Raw genomic sequence first — 24,349 nt, forward strand, 5'->3', positions numbered from 1 at the left:
ATTGTGCAACGTTAACCCTCCAAATAATTGCACATAAACCCTAAAATTATAATGAACAATATAAAATTAGGACAATTTATAAATGAACAATCTAATGTCATAATGACATAATCCTTAGAAGATCGAAAATCAATTGCACATAAACCCATATCAATTCTATATGAAATTATAAACCATCAATGATTCAATGTAAACCGTAAACAATTACAATTTGAACATAATCGATTAGAATTTAAAGCTAGAATTCGCACATAATCAACTGCACATACCCTTCTTACGATAGAGATTTAACAATGAGAATTTGGAGGCGTTCGGTAATCAACAGTGGGTTAGTGGGAGGCTGAGTGATGGCGTTCAGCAGTCGGCAATGGAAGGCGAAGTGGTGGAGAACGGAGGTGGAAGTCGATTTGAGGAGAGGCTACTGACTTGATGATGTTGTGCGTTGTGTGCCATTGTTGTTTGTTCTGTTAAAAATCAAGCCCAAATCATTTGGGCTATTAATTTTTAACTAACCATGTGGGCTTTTGTGTTTTAATTATACGGGTTATTGAGTTTTCATTATAGTAGCACTTTAGCCATTTATTATTGGACTTTTAATCATATATTTGCGGTTGGGCTTTCAATAAAAGCCCAAATCTTTTTGGGGTAGTCTAAAATAATCTCAGGGGTAACAAATATAAAATGGAAAATAAAATAAAAAAGTGCACTACTTCATAAAAATTAAAGGGTTACCGGTGAAACCCGTGCTAATATAATATGTCCGCCACTACGCATACACAATCTTGTAAATCACCGTTATGGCATTATATTAGAAAATTTTATCAACCTTACACTAGTTGTGAAAAGCCATTCACAATTGGGAAATACTTTTGCAAAGGAGTTTGTAAGCAGAAAACAAGTCCTGGTTTGTTTACTTTTGTGTGATTGTGGTTTGTGTCATAATTAGTATGTTGTTTCAACAGTTTGTTTGTTTCTGTTAAAAAATTAGTACATTTATATTAATTGTTAGTGCGGCCTGCGCGCATCGCCTAGATATATATGTGCTAACTAAGTAAATAAACTACAATATAATGAAATAGATTATAACACTGATTTTTAATAAGTGTATAACAAAATTTACAATCAATGATGAAAACATCTAATACATCTAACACTATTAGTTTTTATCCTCATTGGCTTTATGTAACGCGCATAAAGCGCGTTTATTTCAAGTTGAAGCTCAACTTGTTTTTCATGTATTTGAGTCACTCTTTTAGTTTAGCAGTTTTCGGTGGTCGGACTCAGACACATCTTTAGGTATACAACAAAGTTGTTTGAAAACGTTGATTTCTTCATTTGAGTTTGACATTTTAAGCCTGTAAATTTATGTCTGAACTAGAATCGATTTAAAATTCAAGCAGAAATATAAAAATAATACAAATTGATTTCATATATAGAACAAAAAGGCTCTTGCACATCGCTTTAGCCATACGCTTTTACAATGTTATTTGCCATTGCGCACAAAGTTGAAGAGCTATTACATAGTCGTAATTTCGATATTGTAGGCTTGAAATTTTGGGTCTTACCGTTGCTTCTCGTAAGCTATCATAATGAAAAAAACCCAAAACTTAAACATCATTGCTCGTTTACAAGTTTAGAAATATACATATTTTATATATTAGCAACTAATTAGATAGGCACCAAAACCGTTAATGCTTAGTGGCACGACACATTTGCAATAAATATTGTCATGCCAAATGACGAGCACCATCATACCTATCATAGATTATAACCAAATATAAACAATGTACAACAACTATATACACAACAAATGAATAATCATAAGGTACATACAACAAATGCCTTATAATGTTGTTAATTGATCATATATGAATGGCAAAGGACATGCATAATAGTCTAAGGCAACCAACGGTTGCAAACTAATCATATACAAATCAACCTGCATATCGTCACTGCCATAATCAAGCATATAACAACAATAAAACAAAGCTCAAAAGCCCCCTATGGTTGCATTCAACAATGCCATGCCAAACCCAAATTATCGTCATCGCATTACCCTCATATTTAATGGAAAACATCATCATCAAGTTAAAAAGTGAAGATTTACCAACAAAATAAAGATAACTTTAACAAAAAAAAAAAAACACAAGTAAGATTTGTTCGAGCAAAGGATTCTCTAATGAACACTAAGTGTCATCTTCATCGATCATTAATTACAAAACAAGCTCATAATAAGCCAAAGGTTCTAAAACAGAACCTGTACGTGACCTCAAGAAAAGTACAAAATCTCAAAACCCAAACAACAACAAACAAACAAACAAAGACATCAAGAGTCTCACAACATAACACCAATCCTTCAACAAAACCCACATGCAACCACAACGGTTTCAAAGCCACACGATAACAACCCAAAAAAAAAAACAGGTACAATACCATCAAAGTGCAGCAACAAACAAACCCATCAAAGGGTCGAAAAACACATATTCAAACCAACCACCAAAACCCTAGAATCTAGGGATAAACGAGCCCTAAATATAACAACCCTCCTAAAATATTTAGAACACCCCTATACGTCCTAAAATACACCCCGTATACGAAAAGTGGGCCCGAAATACTTTAAAATTAACAAAAATCAAATAAAAACAACATTTTAAGTCTGTCGCGGGGCGCGACAGACTGCCCTTAGTTCGTCGCGCGGCGCGACAGCCTGGACACCAGGGCACCCCTGAGCCGCCACGTGGCATGTGCGTGTCAAGCCTAGCCGTCGATTCAGCCAAGCTAGGGCCTACCCTAGCCTAGCTCGCGGGCCGCGAAAGCCGCCCTTGACTCCGTCGCGGGGCGCGAGAAAGTGCTGGATCAACACCATAAATAGGATCGATCAGATTTAGTTGGAATTTGTTCATTTTCGATCTTTCTCTCTCACTTTCTGATAAGCAATAATAATATCGGGTATTATACCCACTAAAATAGCGAAACTCTGCCTCGTTGTAAATATTTTAACCCCCGGTTACGTATTAGATACTTTGCCCGATTGATCTAGTGCTCCATAACGCATGTCGAGGCTCTGCCTGACTCAGTCGTTGGAGTTCTGTCTCGGAGAGGGTATAACTAATGTAAATTTGGATTATTATACTAACGCGTGTGCATTGTTTAATTTATTAGATTATAACCAGGAAGTCATAAGAGAAATACCTAAAATAGCAATGTGAGTTAATCCTTCTTTTTATAAATTGTTTTTACAAAACCTCAATTATTTTAATTTATATTTAACAGTGATTGAGTATTTGTATTCTACAATTATCGTCGGTATGTTGGGGTTTTGTATAAAAAAATTTTTAATACACTATGAGTAGTAACATTACCACAAATCAAGATTGACAGTACCGTGTGTGGTAATTAAAGTAGAGATAAACAAATGTAATTGTTGGATTGCCCTCAATATTGTAAAATGATAAAACCTGTTTTGATTATACTGGGATTCACTCGCCAGTATTTCTTGCTGATGAAATGTTTTTAAACGCGTTTCAGGTAACAAAATGTGAAAGCCAAATAGAAGCCGACTGGACAGCACTGAATGCTTGGAAAAGTGGCTATAAAAGTTACCTAAAATAAAGAAGAAGTTTTATTTCAATAAATTAGGGGTTTATCCCTATAAGCCCTTGTGTAATGGGGCGCTTTGGCCAAGCATGGCGCCCAAAAAACGCCCGGAACACCACCCCCCTAGGCGCCATGTTTCAGAAATTTGGGGGAGGCGCTAATATTATCGCGGCGTGAGGGAGGAAGGTTATTAAGCTTGGACCAATCAAAAAAAGGTTAATGTTTTTATAATTATTTAATAAAAACGAAAATTAATAATTAGGTATTGATGGGTAGGGGCTTTATGACTACGGGCTTAAATGCATAACGCCCCATAACGCCCACCCGTACACGTGGCGCGCCACATGTCGCATAACGCCCCCAAAAGGGCTTTATGACTACACATGGCCTAAATATGTTTGTAATGGAAACTTGGGTTATCCCAATATATTTATTATTACAAAAATGTGGTGTTTTACTCTGATAAAATATTTTCTAACTACGGTCCTGATGAAATTTCCCCTGCCAGATTAATGATAAAACACCAATACCATCATCTCTGAGACGGCCGCCCGCCTCCCGGGGCAGGGGTCAGGGGTTGCGACACTAAATTAACCCAAACAACAAAGTTCCGTGCTTGCGATGTAGATGTGGTGGTGTTAAAGAGGGGGGAGAGCGGCGATGCAAGCAGAGGAGTGGCGATGGAGCGGGTGGTGGGGGAAGGGGAAGAACGGGTGTGTTAGTTGTAGAGAGAGAAAGTAGTGTCTTCACAATGAGGCCACGCAACAAAGAAACAACCATTATATACACAAATAGGTTTCAAATAAATAAGCCTGATGTACAAGAACTATAGACCCGACAAACCAATTAAGCACAAGCTTCAATGAATATAAGATTTGTAATGTTGCTAATTGATAATATATAAATATAAGTATAAGAATTTTAAGCATTGAAAACTTGTGGTGTATCTTTTACTTATTTAATTATTTATACGTATATTTTTGTTTTCTCAACCCTTTCATTTTTCAAATTTTCTAGTTCCTTTTATGAAAATTTGTAAAGAAAATAAATTAGAACAAACAAGTTTTCTAATCCACTCGCCTCTATCTAGTTAATCAAAATCTATATCTAGTTAATCAAAATATGAGTATGTCAACTCGTGAATCAACTATTATCAAAATGCAAGGGAACGAAGTAGAGGAGGTTCTTGCACATGTTTTCTAAATAACATATACAAAACCCAACATTAAACAATGGGGTGTTTTGTAACCACACCTAATTTAACCTATGGCTTTTACTAACACAAAAGTATATGTTTTAGATAAGAGAATGTGATACACCCCACGTAAAAAAGCATCAACCTACCTGCCCATAATATTGTCCTCCATGATACTATACAATTGTGACCGTCAAGCTCTCATTCTTGGAATCACGTGAGAATTTTTTTAAGAGGCTCGTGACACCCATCTTAATAGTACTCCCACCCAAAACACAATTTACTAAGAAGTTTTAATGAGGTTTGAGTTTATGGCCCTAAGATGTGTTGTGTCCGGTAAAGCCAAGACTCATAAACCCACAAGACATCCCTAATGCGTCAACGATGCATGGATAGGTCTTATCTATGGCAAACACATATTTCTCACCCTCTCAAATAATGTCAACATCAAGTGGTTCCACATACCCGAACAATCCTCAAGCTTTGCTCGGATACCATTTGTATACCTCTCCCACACCAACCATGCTATTTTTCGATTACACTCAAAACATTTCGAGTTGTAAGTCATCCGGTGTACTTGTGACCCTAAAATACATCGTTTCATGTATAGTAGGATACAACATAAGCACGGATATGATCATATACCTACACTATCGCATTGTACATCTTGTGTGTTCATAGGTTGAATCCATCATATTTCTAATTAAACCCTAACACGTCAAAAGAAATCATTATAGTTGTTTCATTAGTTTTCTCATATTTGGGTTCATCTAAATGTTATTGTGGTGGATGGTGATGGTTTTAAGTGGTTAAAAAGGATTGGTGTTAATTGTTTAAGGTTACACGCCAGAAACAAATTAACACCAAAAACTAATTGAACAAGAACAAAAACAAAGCATATGATGATATTTAACGGCATTGTTAGTGAAACACGCAAGCCATGATAATAATTTAATTTAATATCGTAGTGAAGCAACAAAAATGAAAAGTGCAAGCAATTACTACCAATAAGGACTTGTAGTGTAATTAATAATAAAGTTAAAGCACTAAATTAGTGATTTCTTGAGGTTCTGGACCAAGAATGTAATTATTTATTTAAAATAATATATACCTCAGTAGTCACCAAAAAAATATGCTGCAAAGACGTCCGCTTACTTAACCACAAGGAATCCCTCTATTTGGGCTTATATATTAACTTCTTCAAACCCTTTGTTTATCTTTCAATACTTCTTTACACAAAAGATATACACAACAATCTCTCTCTCTCTCTCTCTATCTCTCTCTCTCTCTCTCTATACACACACACACGAATCTGCTGCTGTTCACCTTTCTGAGATCGGAGGCTGACTTCCGACGGGGAGTTTTGTTATGATGGGTGTGTCCAACAGGTGTTCGCATACTTCCCACATCACCGAGATCATCATCACCAGCTTCTTCCGCCACAAGATCATTTAAACAAACTCATCTCTTAAACAATAACAAGATTCAGTTTTTCTTGTTCACAGCATCACGTTTATACATAAAATAATGACAGCTCGTTGAGTAATAATAATATACCCAAGCAGTTCTGGTGGGTACTATATATTATAGTGGTAGCCATGGCAGCTCGGAGCTATCTCTACGGTGGTGATTCTGGTAGTGATGCCGTCGGTGGTGGTGGTGGCTCAGGTTTTAGTTCTGTTATGCTAACAAACAAAAGGGTGTCTTCTTCTTCTTCTAAGCCTCTTGATTCCTTCTTTGTCTCTGGATCCTCTCATTCTTTCGTAGGTAATCACTTACGTTTTTTGACATTTTTAGATCATATACTGTTTAATTGATTATATTCAAACCTTTGACTTTAGACCCTGTATTGTCTACTTATAAATTTATTTGGGATGTTGAAAAAACAATCAAAGTGGTGTGTTTTTTGGTCTTTGAAACAATCTTTTTGATGAAAACAAGAAGCTTTATGTTCCCTCATAATCATCAAGAAAACACATGGGCTAAAATCTTTATGGTTGACTTTTGTAATCATCATCAGGGTCCAGATCAATGGTTAGTTTTGAGGACAAAAGAAACGGGTCAAGTGGCTCGTTTTTTCGAACATTTGATCAAGAAGACAATGGGGATGATGAATATGATGATTACTTTCACCATCCGGAGAAAAAAAGACGACTCAAAGCCGATCAAGTTCAGTTTTTGGAGAAAAGTTTTGAGACCGAAAACAAACTCGAGCCCGAACGAAAGATTCAGCTAGCGAAAGAGCTTGGATTGCAGCCGAGACAGATTGCGATCTGGTTTCAGAACCGCCGTGCACGGTGGAAAACCAAACAGCTAGAGAAAGACTATGATGTTCTCCAAGAAAGTTACAACCAACTCAAGGCTAATTATGAGAATCTACTTCAAGAAAAGGAGAAACTAAAATCTGAGGTAGTTATTATATCCTTAAAACTTATGAAATCTATGGTTAAAAAAATGTTTAAATACTTTTGTAAGCGAAACTTCTATATAAATATAGAAACCGGCCAACAAAAAGCTACAGAAACTTATAAGATTACATCACGAAATATAATATCACACGAAAGATGAAATTTGTACCTACTTCTCACCCACAAGAACGAATCTCGTCTTTAGTTACAAACGTAATTTCTTGTTTTAGGTTCTTGATTTAAGTGACAAGTTACTTCTGCAAGAAACTGAAAAGGGAACCTCGGATTCATCAAGTACTAAAAGCCCATTTGAGCCACTACAACAAGAGCATGTTGCAGATTGTGTGAATGATGAAGATGTAACAAAGACCTCAAATGATGGGATCCAATCTTTATTGGAGCGGGGTGATTCGTCTTATTTGTTTGAACAAGATCAAAGTGATGAATCTTTAGATGAAGAAGATAACTTTGGGAAGATGTTTGTAACTCCTGTTAGTGGCTACATGCTGCCAAAGATTGAAAATGGTGAGTACCCAGAACTGGATGCTGTGAATTCTTGTTACCTTGGGTTCAATGGTCATGATCAAGATGGCAGTGAAGACCAGTCCTTTGGTTTTTGGCCTTACTGAGTTAACTCAGAGACCTATGTTAAGTTATTATGTAAGTTTTATTGTTGTTATATATTCTTCGTGAAATTTCTCAAGAATGATGTAGAAAGGAATAAAGTCCCAACTTGTTACACCCTCAATCCATGAGTGGTGATGTTGGTTTCTTGTATTTTTTTCTTTTTTTGTATTTTCATTTTGATAGCAAGTAATAAAGTCATGTAAACAACTATAACGTCAATCTTGTCTTTATCTATTAAGTTTTTCAAATATTACTTACACCATGTGTAGTGGTAACAATTTATAATGCCCCTACCATGGGGCATTATCCGACATGTGGCATCCTAGTCACATTTGTGCATTATAGAAAAAGTGGTGTAGTGGGCATAAGACCATGTGTAGTGGTAGAACACTATAATGCCCCCACCATGGGGCGTTTTGCGCCATGTGGCGTCCTAGTCAGCAAGGGGGCATTATAGCAAAAGTGGTGTAGTGGGTATAATGCCCCATAATGCCCTTCCAATCATTTAAAAGGATTTAAAAAAAAAAAAAAAGAAGCCTACACATGTAAAGCCCCCATTGGCCAGTCAAAGTCCACATTCTCAACCTAATATGCATGTGGGCGTTTTTAAAATAACGCTGGGGACAAAATTTTTCAAAAAATTTTAAATATAACGCCCCATGTAATGGGGGTGGCGGCGTTATGGGGCGTTATTTTGCAATTTTTTTTAAAAATCACGCCCCACTACGGATGGTCTAATGCCCTATAATGCCCCTACCAATCATTAAACAAAAAAAAAACATAGTATTTTCTCATTGGCTAGTCAAACCCATTCAAACCTTCCATAATTGATTTTAGGTGTTTTCATTAAAACGCCAAACCATTTTTTTTGCCGTATAATGCCCTATAATGCCCTATGTAATGGTGAAGGGGGCGTTTTTTTTGCCCTATAATGCCTCATAATACCCCACTACACATGGTTAGTGATCTTCTTCAATGGTTAGTTTAGTAAACAATTCATTTACACCAATACATGTGCTTCACATGCGTCATGACCCACATCTAATTGGGATAGGGTCGTCTCTCAACAACTCATTTTGCACCCATGTATGCAATTTCGAATGCATAATTGTTTTACATGACCTGGCAAATGCATAATTGCTTTACATAACCCGGGTCTATTTAGATGGTTGTGTTACTTTATTATTTGATACTTGCACTCATACGCAATATTGTAAAACAAGGTTTACTAGGGCGAGTAATCACTACAATGTAGGTTGTCGAGACAATTTTTTTCAACTCCGCCTAATAACTTGGAATTGATCAAAAGCGATCAACCTCGATCAGAATCGAATCTAGTTGGTCAACTCGAGCCAAGTTTGACTTAGAAAAAAGGGAATATTGCACTTTTCGTCCTTTATGTTTTAACTATAAGGTTTCATCAGGCGGTGTTATAACAACCCTCGGTAAAACCGACACCTATCATAATAATTCCGACACCCTAATATATTTTTAAATATATCAATATGTCATTATATGTACCCCGTATGTGAAAACCGGGCCCCGAAAATAGATTATACTATATAAAATAAATAAAAACAAAAAAATTGTTAAGCTGAGGCGGGCCGCGTAGGGCCTCACCTCAAGCTCATGCGGGCCGCGCGAATGTGAAACCAGACTTCGCCAAAACCATAAGTTTAGGCGGGCCGCGTACAAGTTTGGTTAAGTCCATGCGGGCCGCGAGCCTCCTGAATTGTGGCATGACCCGGAGCCGACACGTGCCATCATCGTGTCGAAGCTAGTAGGTGATCCGGACAAGCTACGCTTTGACCGCCTGTTGACGCGGGCCGCGTAAGGCCTAGCCTTACTTCACGCGGGCCGCGAGGATGTCCGATTTCACAACTATAAATAGGAGGCAACGGGAGTTCAGTCTGCTCGTTCAATTTTCGATTCTCAAATCACACTTTCTGTAGGGAGTTATTATAGCCGGGTATTATACCCCCTAAAATAGCGAGGTTCTGCTACGATGTAAGTATTATAACCCCTGGTGACGTATTAGGTACTCTGCCCGATTGATCTAGGGTTCCGTAACGGCTGTCGTGGTTCTGCCCGACGTAGTCGTTGGAATGCCGTCTCGGGGAGGGTATTACTAATGTTAAAATGGGTTATTATACTAACACACGTGCATTTGTGTAAATTATAGATATTCACCAGGAAATCATAAAGGAAAACCCTAGAATAGCAATGTGAGTAATCTCCTTTTTATTAACAGTTTTTACAAAACCTTAACCTTTTTACAATGCAATTTAGCAGTGATTGAGTCTTTGTAATTCTACAATTACTGCCGGTATGTTGGGGTTTTGTATACAAAATTGGAGTAACATTACCATTGGACGACGAGTTAGCCAATGTGTAATATGACCCTCAGTCAGACGTGACACTACTGAATGAGTAATTGGGTAGATGGAAACATTGTAATCGCCCTCAATACTGTTTAAATTAAATTATCAATACTTGATTAAACTGAGATTCATTCACCAGTATTTTCCACTGACAAAACCTTTTTAAAAACGCGTTTCAGGTAACAAAATGTGAAAGCCAAATAGAAGCCAGCTGGAGAGCACTGAAGGCTTGGAAAAGTGGCTATAAAAGTTACCTAAATAAAAGAAAGCGTTTATTTCAATAAAGTGGGATTTATCCCTGTAATTCAGTTTGTAATAAAAACTTGGGTTTTACCCATTTGTTTAATATTATAAAACGAGGTGGTTTACTCTGATTTAAATATTTCCTAACTACGGTCCTGATGAAAATTCCGCTGCCAAATAAATTAATAACGTGATACCACCGCAACTGGCTCACGGACGCCCGTTCCCGGGCAATAGGGATCGGGGGTTGTGACAGGAGGTGGTATCAGAGCTATGCCACTGATTCAGCCACAGAAGTGTTCTGCTGACATCAAAATTCAAAGTGTTAGGAAATAAACTATGGAAATACGTGCATAATTGTATTTACTTGTTATGTGTTATCTGACTATTTGTTAGTTTACAGTATGAGTGACCAAGGACCTTCTGACGCCTATCGTCAACTGTCTGGTTCGCCTAGGAGAGAAGGCACCTCCTCTTCTCAGCCTGCCCTCTCAGGGTATTCTGCTGACACAGAAGAAGGGATCTTTGTGTTTAAGGCTCAGTCTGAAGAGCCATTTCCTCAGAAAAAGAGGGGATGGTTCAGTAGGGGAGCGCACGAGCGTAGGAAAAGAATGAAAAAGTTGCAGGAACAGCGAGTGTTAGCCGCAGCAAAAAGAGAAACTGATGCTTATAATCAGGATATGCTCAATAGGGGTATTGCTAATATCCATATTTTAGCAACCACTGCTGCCGACCCAAACCTGGAACAAATGCTAGCACCACAACCACAAAATCCTGACCAACCCATGGAAGTAGAAGACCAGATAGAAATGCCTGATTTCAACCCGGAGGAGATACCTAGGATACCTGCACCTGATCCTCTAGACCCAAACAATTACGACCCCTGGTGGGACGATGTTAGGGACTACGTGCAACAAAACCCAATACAGGAAAATGTGCCAATGCCCAACTTAGAAGCTTACCCAGGGTTAGATCCTCAAGATCCCTACAACATTAGTGATGCATATGTTAGGGAAATTTTAGAGAATCCATACCCGTATCAGGCCCCTATGCCTCCATATCAGGAACCCGTACCTCAGTTTCCAAACCCAGTCCTAGAACCTGCACCCCCAATGAGTGCAGAAAATGTCCAGGAACTTAGGACTTTTGGGGAGGAAATTTTAGAAAGCAGTGATCGAATGCGACAAGTGGGAGAGCGTCTCGTCTGGAAGTACGACGAACGCAATATGGATTTCTGGATGAATCCATATAAGTGAACGTGATGAAAGGACGGTAGTAGTAATAATAATATAATAATATATGTGTGTATGTGTTAGGAAAAAAAAACTACGGATGCATACTATTAGTATTGTAGCTTTATATTTCAGTCGGTACTGTAAATTTTTATTTCTGTACTGGTGTGTATTGATGCATACTATATAAAAAAGAGTAAAAGTCGCAATGCTCGACGCTTTTGGTTAAAAAGTGCGTGTCATGTGATTAGCTATATTCAAATATTATTTGTGATATTAATATTTGGTAAATGTCAAAAATTCAGATGGCCGACGAGGGAAATCAAGATAATCTGAATAACGATAACCAGAGTAACAATAACGTGGTTAATGAGAATCCGGACAACAATAACAATGGAAACCAAATGGATAATAGTGCCGTTCAGCATATTGTGGCACAGGGAATTATAGATGCAATGCCATTTATTATTCAAACAGTTCAAGAAGCGAATAATAAAAGTAAGCATAGCAGTAAGCGACCAACTGAACCAGAAAACAGCGTGAACAATGGACTTATACTTCAAGCGCCCGTTCCCAAAAGAAGAAGAACCATGCCACCTGGTTGTTCTTACAAAGAATTCTGGTCCTGCAAACCAATAGAATTCTCGGGCAATGAAGGACCCATTGCAGCTTTACGCTGGATAGAGAAAACTGAAGCAGTTCTGAAAATAAGCAAGTGTACTGAAGAAGATAAAATAATGTTTGCTTCAAATCTGTTTAAAAATGCAGCCTTGGAATGGTGGAACACTATCCTCCAATCCAGAGGAAGTGATAGGGTTTATAATATGGAATGGGAAGAATTCAAGAACATGGTAGAAAGGAAATTCTGCCCTCCCAATGAAAAAGAACAGATAGCAAATAAGTTCCTAAATCTTAGAATGACCGGGGTAGACAGTAAAGGTTACACTACCACATTCTTTGAATATGCTAGGATGGTACCAACCCTTGCATCACCCGAACCAGTGTTAATCTCCCGTTACATCTGGGGATTAATTGGAGAAATTAGGCATGTAGTCAAGGCAGCTAGACCTCAAACCATAGAAGAAGCCGTAGAACTAGCCAATACCTTGACAGACGAACTAATCCGTACTAGGGAAGAAGATCAGAGGAAAAACTTATCCCAAAGGCTTACCCAAGAACTCCGTTCTAAGAATTTCAACCGTAGGAATGTAGGTTCTACATCTGCACCTTATTGCAAGTATTGCAAAAGGAAGCATTCTGGAAAATGCTCCATATATTGCAATTTTTGCAAAATCTCAGGTCACAAGGAAGAAGATTGCAGGAAGAAAGCTAATAGCAGGGTATGCTTCAACTGTGGGGAACCAGGTCATATCAAGACAAACTGCCCAAAATTGACCCCAGCTGCAAATAACAAGAACCCTAGAAATGCTAGAGCATTTGTTTTGACTACAGACGAAGCTAAGATGATCCCAGACGTCATTGCTGGTACGTTTTTAGTTAATGATATTTTTGCTAAAATATTATTTGACTCTGGTGCAAACCAAAGTTTTATTAATACTTCATTTTGCAAACTCCTAAATAAATCATTAACTAAACTACCACAAGAATGTCTAGTAGAAACCGCAAATGGAGAAACTGTTAGGATTTCTGAAATCTTGCAGGGAGCAGGAATAGAAATTTTTAATCAAAAGTTTATTGCAAACCTTTACCCAATGAATCTGGATGGATTTGATGTCGTGTTAGGAATGGATTGGTTAATAGCCAATAAAGCCAGTATTTTATGTGATCAAAAGACAATTCAATTAAAATCACCAAGAGGTGAAAAGATCTCAATTAAAGGAGATAAACCTTTTAGATCCACTAAATTCATCTCTGTAATGAAAACTGCAAGTTGTATAAGAAAAGGATCTATAGTGTATTTGATTTCAATAATCACTAACACTAAAGGAAAAGAATTAAAAGATATCCCAGTAGTATCCCAATTTTCAGATATTTTCCCAGAAGAATTGCCAGGATTACCACCAGACAGGGAAGTCAAATTCAGAATCCATCTGCTACCAGGAACAGCACCAATTGCCAAAGCACCTTACCGTTTGGCACCCGCTGAAATGCAAGAACTGAAGAAACAATTAGATGAATTGTTGGAAAAAGGATTCATACAGCCAAGTTCATCGCCATGGGGAGCACCGATATTGTTTGTCAAAAAGAAGGACGGATCAATGCGTATGTGCATTGACTACCGGGAATTGAACAAAGTCACGATTAAGAATCGGTACCCATTACCGAGGATCGATGATTTGTTTGATCAACTTCAAGGAGCTCGATTTTTCTCTAAAATCGATTTAAGATCAGGATATCATCAATTAAAGGTACAGGAAGAGGATATTCCTAAAACCGCATTCAGAACGAGGTATGGTCATTATGAATTTACTGTCATGCCATTTGGTTTAACCAATGCCCCAGCCGCATTTATGGACATGATGAACCGAATATGTAAGCCATATTTGGATAAATTCATAATTGTATTCATAGATGATATTCTAATTTACTCTAAAAGTAAAGAAGAGCATGCAAAGCACTTGCACTTACTTTTAAGTTTATTAAGAAAAGAAAAGCTTTATGCTAAGTTTTCAAAGTGTGAGTTTTGGTTAGAACATGTACAATTTCTCGGACGTTTAGTGAATCATGAAGGAATTCATGTAGATCCAACAAAGATCGAGGCAATTACTAAATGGAAAACCCCTGAGTCACCAACCGAGGTTAGAAGTTTCTTAGGATTGGCTGGTTATTATAGAAGATTTATTCGAGATTTTTCTAGGATAGCCATTCCTTTGACTAAGTTAACCTGTAAATCTGTTAAGTTTGAATGGGGACCAAAACAAGAAGAAGCTTTTAGGATCCTTAAGCAAAGATTAACCCATGCACCTATATTAGCATTACCAGAAGGAAATGAAGATTTTGTAATTTACTGTGATGCTTCTAAGTTAGGTTATGGATGCGTATTGATGCAACGTCAAAAGGTTATAGCTTACGCCTCTAGACAGCTTAAGAGTCACGAAGAAAATTATTCAACCCATGATTTGGAATTAGGAGCTATAATTTTTTCCCTTAAGATTTGGAGACATTATCTTTATGGTAGTAAGTTTACCATATTCACAGATCATAAAAGTTTAAGATATGTCTTCGGGCAAAAAGAGTTGAATATGCGACAAAGACGCTGGATGGAATTGCTTAGTGATTTTGACTGTGATATCCAGTATCATGCAGGAAAAGCCAATGTGGTGGCTGACGCCTTAAGTCGAAAATATTATGAAAAGCCAAAAAGGGTACGTTCTCTTAAATTGAATCTGCAAGTAGATTTAAATGAACAGATTAGAGAAACACAAGAATCAGTAATCAAGGAAGATACTGAAAAATTAAAAGGAATGATTAAGGAATTAGAACAAGGAACGGATGGAATTTGGAGATTCCATAAAAAGAGAACCTGGATACCTAAATTAGGAAATTTACGTCACCGTATATTAGAAGAAGCTCATAAATCTAAATATACGATGCATCCAGGAAGTGATAAAATGTACTAGGATTTAAGGAAGAATTTCTGGTGGATAGGAATGAAAAAGGACATAGCAGCTTATGTTTCTAAATGTTTAACTTGCTCACAAGTTAAAGCTGAACACCAGAAACCCTCAGGTTTGTTACAGCAATTAGAAATGCCGGTATGGAAATGGGAATTGATAACAATGGATTTTGTTACCAAACTACCTAAGACAAGAAAAGGTAATGATACAATCTGGGTGATTGTAGATAGGCTAACCAAATCAGCTCATTTCTTACCAATGAAGGAAACCTTTAGCATGGAACAATTAGCCAAATTGTATGTAAACGAAATCGTTTCTTTACATGGCATTCCTTTATCAATTGTTTCGGATAGAGATAGCCGTTTTACTTCTCATTTTTGGTCAAGTTTTCAAAGAGCAATGGGAACTAAGCTAAACCTAAGCACCGCTTACCATCCTCAAACAGACGGACAAAGCGAAAGAACAATTCAGACGATGGAGGACATGCTTAGAGCTTGTGTAATTGATTTTGGAGGTAATTGGGACGAACACTTACCTTTGATAGAATTTTCTTATAATAACAGTTATCACACAAGTATCAATGCTGCACCATTCGAAGCACTTTATGGACGAAAGTGCAGAACCCCAGTCTGTTGGGCAGAAATTGGGGAAAAACAATTATCTGGACCCAAGATAGTACAAGAAACAACCGATAAAATTTTTCAAGTCAAGGAAGACTGAAAGCAGCACGTGATCGACAGAAGAGTTATGCTAATAACAGACGTAAACCCTTAGAATTTCAAGAAGGAGATAAAGTATTATTGAAAGTTTCACCCTGGAAAGGAGTGGTAAGATTCATCAAAAGAGGAAAGCTAAGTCCCAGGTATATTGGACCTTTTGAAATTATCAGAAGAATAGGACCTGTAGCTTATCAGCTACGACTGCCAGAGGAAATGGCAGGAATACATAATGTGTTTCATATATCCAATCTTAAAAAGTGTTTAGCTGACGAATCACTCATAGTACCTCTCAAAGATATAGAGATAAATGAACAACTCAAGTTTGTGGAGAAGCCTCTGCAAATTGAAGATAGGAAAATTAAGAATCTCAAACATAAAAGACTAGTTTTGGTCAAAGTGAAATGGGACTCCAAAAGAGGACCCGAGTACACATGGGAGCTTGAATCAGAAATGAAAAAGAAATATCCACACTTGTTCCAGTAGATCTCGAGGACGAGCTCTAAAACAAGGTGGGGAGGATATAACAACCCTCGGTAAAACCGACACCTATCATAATAATTCCGATACCCTAATATATTTTTAAATATATCAATATGTCATTATATGTACCCCGTATGTGAAAACCGGGCCCCGAAAATAGATTATACTATATAAAATAAATAAAAACAAAAAAATTGTTAAGCTGAGGCGGGCCGCGTAGGGCCTCACCTCAAGCTCATGCGGGCCGCGCGAATGTGAAACCAGACTTCGCCAAAACCATAAGTTTAGGCGGGCCGCGTACAAGTTTGGTTAAGTCCATGCGGGCCGCGAGCCTCCTGAATTGTGGCATGACCCGGAGCCGACACGTGTCATCATCGTGTCGAAGCTAGTAGGTGATCCGGACAAGCTACGCTTTGACCGCCTGTTGACGCGGGCCGCGTAAGGCCTAGCCTTACTTCACGCGGGCCGCGAGGATGTCCGATTTCACAACTATAAATAGGAGGCAACGGGAGTTCAGTCTGCTCGTTCAATTTTCGATTCTCAAATCACACTTTCTGTAGGGAGTTATTATAGCCGGGTATTATACCCCCTAAAATAGCGAGGTTCTGCTACGATGTAAGTATTATAACCCCTGGTGACGTATTAGGTACTCTGCCCGATTGATCTAGGGTTCCGTAACGGCTGTCGTGGTTCTGCCCGACGTAGTCGTTGGAATGCCGTCTCGGGGAGGGTATTACTAATGTTAAAATGGGTTATTATACTAACACACGTGCATTTGTGTAAATTATAGATATTCACCAGGAAATCATAAAGGAAAACCCTAGAATAGCAATGTGAGTAATCTCCTTTTTATTAACAGTTTTTACAAAACCTTAACCTTTTTACAATGCAATTTAGCAGTGATTGAGTCTTTGTAATTCTACAATTACTGCCGGTATGTTGGGGTTTTGTATACAAAATTGGAGTAACATTACCATTGGACGACGAGTTAGCCAATGTGTAATATGACCCTCAGTCAGACGTGACACTACTGAATGAGTAATTGGGTAGATGGAAACATTGTAATCGCCCTCAATACTGTTTAAATTAAATTATCAATACTTGATTAAACTGAGATTCATTCACCAGTATTTTCCACTGACAAAACCTTTTTAAAAACGCGTTTCAGGTAACAAAATGTGAAAGCCAAATAGAAGCCAGCTGGAGAGCACTGAAGGCTTGGAAAAGTGGCTATAAAAGTTACCTAAATAAAAGAAAGCGTTTATTTCAATAAAGTGGGATTTATCCCTGTAATTCAGTTTGTAATAAAAACTTGGGTTTTACCCATTTGTTTAATATTATAAAACGAGGTGGTTTACTATGATTTAAATATTTCTTAACTACGGTCCTGATGAAAATTCCGCTGCCAAATAAAATAATAACGTGATACCACCGCAACTGGCTCACGGCCGCCCGTTCCCGGGCAATAGGGATCGGGGGTTGTGACAGGTGTCATTTAACTATAAAAATTACAGTGGTTGTCCTTTACGTTTGCACATGATAACAGACGATGTCCTTTCCAACAAACCCAATTAAGATTTCTCGTTAACTCCATACATGTGCCTCTCACATGAGGGCATAATGGTCATTTAACATCCCTTTTAAAAAAAATGTTTAAAAAGTAAATATTAAACACTGACCACAATCACCGATTTTGTAGTCCTCAATTCCCCAAACATAAACAACTAATTTGCAATTAACCAATAAAAAACCCAACCTTGTTATGATCTTACAACACTCATCATCCATGGCTATCGTGAACACTCATGTCTTCTACATCTACAAACTTTCTCTAATAAGAAATCCGTCAATAGCTGGAAAAATTCATCATCAGCCACTAATAAGAAGACAATTTGAAAAGAAGAAGACGATTTAAAGGACACGTTGTAATTTCCAGCTAACTCACAAACCTGCAACATAGATTTGTACTTTGTAATTTTCGGCTAAAACCAAACAGAAAGCACACAACTCTAATTCAAATCAAGTCATAACATTATCAGATGACGGAATCTCCAAACAACAAGGTGAGCTCGTCAAAAAACAAGGCTCAAGCTCGTTACCTTATCAGATGACGCAACAACGTAACTGAATTCGAAGACTGCCTAGAATTTCAAAGGCTTAAGCAGGTCGTGAGACCTCAACGACGACGTTCATGTCTAGAATTTCATTAGTTGCTTTCTTTGTCGATACAATGCCCTTGTGAGTTTGGGTTGGGTTGGGTTGTAGTTGGATTGAGTCCAGTCGGCAATGTGGCTAAGCTTGTCAGAGCAGGAGAAGGGGGCGAAGGGGAAGTTAACAGGGTGGTTGGGGAGGATTGGTATGGAGGAGACGGCTGATTCTAGTGGACCCAATCGTCGGGTTGAAGGGTACATCGACGATTTCAAAGCCTACAATGGTTGTTTTCCGATCACACCAGCAAACCATCGTGTTCGGTTTGGTCTTTAGCAAGCCTGGTTTTTTTTATTTTATTTTTTTTTTTTTTACTTTAAAACCCTACTTTGATACTAGGGAAGATGATGGATAAAGGGATTGGGTATTAATGTGTTATAATGAGGTATGTTAAAGCAATATGGTGTGAACTACCGGTATGCCCCTACTTTAATTGAAGTTAACCGAATTATTTAACTGGGTTTGATTTAAAGGACACGATATGTTATAAAACCCAAGATTTTGGACATAATCCGTAATTATTTTTTTAAAAGGACACGTTTCATAATTTTGATAAACTTACTCTTATAATGTCTGAATACTTTCCGAGTACTCTCCGCCTAGGCCGAATACTTATAACTCCCTAGTCGATTGACTTAGAAACGCCTAGCGACTTCTGCAACCATTCTCATGCGTGTATAATTCAATTTTAATTCCTCAACAAGGTCCTTACACCCACTTTCCAAACAATATTGTTTAGTTTCTATGTATCATTTGGAGTTAAGTGTCATTTTAGTCCCTATGGTTTGGGTTATTTTGCCAGTTTAGTCCAAAGGTTTCATTTTTAACATGTGGGTACAAAAAGGTTTCATCGCTGCCATTTTAGTCCACTGGGTTAACTTCATCCATTTTTTTTTTTTGTTAACGAGAAGGGCAATTTGGTAATTTTATATGGCCGAATTACCCTTCTAGTTAATATAATTACATATAAAATGACTGATTTGCCCTTCTCGTGAACAGAAAAAATTAAAGAAGTTAATCTAATGGACTAAAATGGCAACGGTGAAACATTTTTGAACTCACGGGTGAAAAATTAAATCTTTGGACTAAACTGACAAAATGACCCAAACTACAAGGAATAAAATCGCATTTAACTCTATCATTTGAAAGAAAGTTTATTAGTGAACTCTTTAGTTCTTTTAAATTTTTCTCTAAAGTTTGAATTTTCTTCAAACTTGCACTCTCTTATTTTCTTTGATTCCCCTATAATTTAATAATACCGACTCAAATCTATTTCAAGTTTTTTTAGCAAACATTATTTTTACTATGATTATTTTCAATTATTATTTTTGTTGTTAATTTAAATATTTTATTTACCTGGTATAGTAATAAACCGGTTAATATAATTATTCTTTTACCCTGTATAGAAACCAACGGATATCAACATCGATCGAATTTTCATCACGCTCTGCGTCAATGCGCGGGATAATTATGCTAGTTCCTATTATTTCAATTACTTGCTTCCCAACATGCAAGTGATTTTGAAAGCAATTAAATTTCGCTAGTGATATCAAGTATGGCTTGTTACGTAAGTACCAACTTGCACAATTAACTTTTTGAGCTAATTGCTAAGGAATTGAATATCTAATTAATCTCAATGGTCATACTTATACATTTGCCTTTTACGCATTAAGCTACATAAAAGTTGGTTTCCACTTTCCAGTCATATTTCAATATCATATGTCAAGAATCACATTTGTTGATTAATGCATTCTACAAAATCTTTGTACTCACTTTTACTTTCGTAACACATTATATTTCATGTCACTAAACTTATACAAATGTGTTGCTTAATTTTATATATGTCCTACATATGTTAAGAAGGAAGCTATGGGTCAAACACGTATTTAACCCTAACGCGCTCTCTCCTTTCCTTAAAATCTTCACACGTCCTTATTTATTCACTTACCTTCTTCGTAATTACCCCCCCCCCCCCCATGTTCAATACCATGTGTTTGGCTACCAACACACAATGACTTAAGAATGTGAGACAAGTGAAGGGTCGAACCATAAACTTATGTAACTAACGATGACCCGACCCTAGACGCCGTTCATCATCTTCTCTAATTTCTGAAGACTAATTGTTTATTTTGGTGAAAGACAAACATGTACAGAGTAAAAGTGACCAGGGTTTATTCAATGTAAAACATTAGAGAAAATTAGAAACAAATGAAAGGGAAATACAAATTATATAGTAGGGTAAACTAGCTAATGAGCCAAGCCCATACTAGCATCTTTATTATGCAAACATATTTTTCTTCGGAATATGAGGCGAAACCCACCATTAGTAGTCGAATCCATAATTTACTTTCACAATTTCACCACCATCCGGGTTTGTTTACCACGAGACAAATAAGTGAGCCTCCAACTTTTCTATCTATCGGTCCATGCTCCTACATATTGTCGACTACAAGAACAGAAACTTTATTCTTTGAGTTGGTCATTCTCTTCTCCATCAAGTGAAAAAACTTTATTCTTTGAGTTGGTCATTCTCTTCTCCATCAAGTGAAACCCCCTATGTTTGGTCGGCATTTAGCCACTTGAATGAAGACAAGACAACATTCATTTGAACATATGCCTCTTTGTTCTTTTAGAAATTATTGGAATTACGAGTTTGTATTTAGTTGCATATGTACATACTTGTATATATATAATGTTTGCTTGTTAGGTTTAATTGAACAAATAATAAAATTCACATTATAAGTACATCACACATACACATACACATACATATACATATACACCAAATGTGTATACCAATCCTTGCGTGTTTGATTCATGACTGATGATCAATACGAGTGATGAGGTCTGAAAATGATGTAACCTCTTTTTTAATAAATATTTAGCCATTTGGGTCATTGAAGACCAATCAATTTTGAACTCCTTGTTATATATAAACTAAAATTAACACATAGATCGAATAAACAATTGTGATGTGCCCAGCACACTGTCTAATCTAATATCAAATTACATGTATTCTACTTCATTATTTTTTAATTTCTTTTTGGAATACTTTTTCATAAAAAAACCTAAAAGAAACAATTATAAAAATTGATTATTATTTAATAACTTTAATTCTCACAATTGTTTTCTACTTCTTATAGGCTCATTTGGGTACGTAGTAAAGCTTATGTGATCTTGTTAAATAATCACTTAAAAAAATATCACGTTGTTTTCTGTCAATAAAAATTTAAGAAATCATATAATACGTTAAAACTTTATAGAAAAGATATCATTCAATGCATTTATCTTGTTTTCATTTTTGGTGCATGTGAAAGGTCTCCCACAAAAGTAAAGGAGGCAACGAGAAATATAAAAACATATGGTTGTTCACTTTGTTTGCTCCGAAATAATATTGTTATTATTGTAATTTATAAAGAAAAGGGGCCCACGAAATGGCAAGGTGTCAATTATAATATACGAGAAGCTTTCTTTTTCTCCAACCGTTCACTCCTGTAATATCAGCCGTAGGATGAAGTTCACAGTCGACAGATGATCGACACTTTGGCGTCGTCTATTGCACGTCAAACGTGGCAGATCGCTTTCGAGGCACCCAAACCGGACCGAGTCCCAAGTTGTAAAAGAGTGAGTTGGGCTTTTGTGGTCGACACTGTCTGTGCTGGGGCCCACTTCAAGTTTTAAAAGAATAGTGGGGCCCACTTGATGGTACGTGTCACCTAGTGCCCACCCCCTCACTTTTGTTTTTGGACAAGGTATCCCCCTCGTGTAAGTTTTTGTTTCATTTATGGACCTTTTTCTTTTGGATTTTTTATTTTTAAGAACGGATTTTGGTTTCCTTGTTGATCATAAGAGAGATTTTAAAGACTTGATTTAAATTCGATTATCAATGTTTGAATTCGAGTTTAAGGCCAGTAATCAAATATAAATTTTTGATTTTCCATTCGATTAGATTTGAACGTCAGATTCATATTATACATTTTTAAAATTTTATTTTTGTATATACATAAATATCTAGTATCTACACACAAAAATGGGAAGAAAAAAACCTTCTAGTTTTGAACCAAAATCTAGAGTAAACTGCCATTTTGGTCCCTGTGGTTTTGCCAGTTTTGCCACTTTAGCCCAAATCTCAAACTTATTACATCTGGGTCCCTGTGGTTTGGTTTTTGTTGCCATTTTGGTCCAAAATCCAAAAACCCTCCTTTTTGAATGTTAAAAGCTGTCTATTTTGTCCTTTAGTGCAGGGGCATTTTGGTCATTTTGCTTTTCATTTATAAATCATCATCACATTTATCTTCCCCAAATCATCATCATCTTCCCCAGATCAACTCACTCTCTCTACTCTCTCTCTCTATAGCACCACCACCATCGCCACCTCCTCCCTCTCTCTCTCTTCTCTCTCTCTAGCACCACCACCACCACCACCACCGCCACCTCCTCCCCCTTCTCACCACCATCACAAAACCAGCATCAGCTTCGCCGTTCTCCATCACCAAACACATCGTCCAAAATCACCATCACGTCCGTTCTCCATCACGCCGTTCTCCACCACCATCACGTCTGTTCAGGAGATCAGAGAGAGAGAGGAGAGAGAAAGGAACTCCGATGACGGATCTGAGATTTGGGGAAGAAAGATGTTGCTATTCAAACCTAAATCATCAATCATCATCGTCCAAAATCACCTTCACCGTCAAACCCACCGTCGTTGTTGCTGTTCGGACCTCCACCAGAACCATCACTAAGGCCGCCGTGAGTGGCGGCGCCGTCTCCCGCCGTCACTGTTGCTGTTCGGACCTCCACCAGAACCATCCTCTCCGCTGTTGCTGTTCGGACCTCCACCAGAACCATCCTCTCCGCTTCGAATTCTTTCTCTCTTTGGTCGATCTAAGACACGGGTGGGGGTGTGGAAGGAGTGTTATGGGTTTTATTTGTGTGTATGAAGATGATCTTGTGTTGCAGGTAGAAATCGAGAGAGTGGAGGGTGGATTATGGGGTTAATGTATAGTTGAGTGTGAGATTGGAGTTGGAGATTCTGTATTTTTGTTAGATGATTTGATGATTTGTGTTGCAGACCATTGGGGGTGTTGCAGACAATTGGTGGTGGTTAATATTTATATTTGAAGATGAACGATTTTCGAGGATGAAAGATTTCTGTTAGATGATTTGATGATTAGTATTTTTGTTAGATGATTTGATGATTTCTGCATCTGGGTCGAGGATGAAAGAGAGAGAGAGAGAGAGAGAGAGGAGAGAGACAAATCACATTATTTATGTTTGAAGATGAACGATTTTCTGGGTTTTGATGATGAACGATGTCTGCCAGTTTTGATGATGTTCTTGATCTAGGTTTTATTGCAAAAAAAAAATGAAATTTAAAAAATGACCAAAATACCCCTACATTAAAGGAAAAAATAAGCAGCTTTCAACAGTCAAAATAGGGGTTTTTTGAAATTTGGACTAAAATGGCAACAAAATGCAAACCACAGGGACCCAGATGTAATAAGTTTGAGATTTGGACTAAAGTGGCAAAACTGGCCAAACCACAGAGACCAAAATGGCAGTTTACTCCAAAATCTAAATTATATCGATAAGTTCATTATGATATCATCACCAAGGTCAATAGTGAATAGCCCGTAAGTTCATTATTCACGAGTTCACGATAAGGGTTTAATTCCATGAAA

General features: G+C 37.3%; 1 protein-coding gene across 1 annotated transcript; it reads left to right on the top strand.

Moving 5' to 3' along the window:
- Positions 1-5,924: 5,924 nt before the first annotated feature.
- Positions 5,925-8,075, top strand: LOC110879728 (homeobox-leucine zipper protein HAT5). Its single transcript, XM_022128250.2, has 3 exons — positions 5,925-6,559; positions 6,813-7,201; positions 7,431-8,075. The coding sequence occupies exons 1-3, from the start codon at positions 6,391-6,393 to the stop codon at positions 7,827-7,829; spliced, it is 957 nt and encodes a 318-aa protein (XP_021983942.1). The 5' UTR covers positions 5,925-6,390; the 3' UTR covers positions 7,830-8,075.
- Positions 8,076-24,349: the final 16,274 nt, after the last annotated feature.

The sequence above is a fragment of the Helianthus annuus genome, chromosome 9 (genome assembly GCF_002127325.2).
Source record: "Helianthus annuus cultivar XRQ/B chromosome 9, HanXRQr2.0-SUNRISE, whole genome shotgun sequence".
NCBI classification, from domain to species: domain Eukaryota; kingdom Viridiplantae; phylum Streptophyta; class Magnoliopsida; order Asterales; family Asteraceae; genus Helianthus; species Helianthus annuus.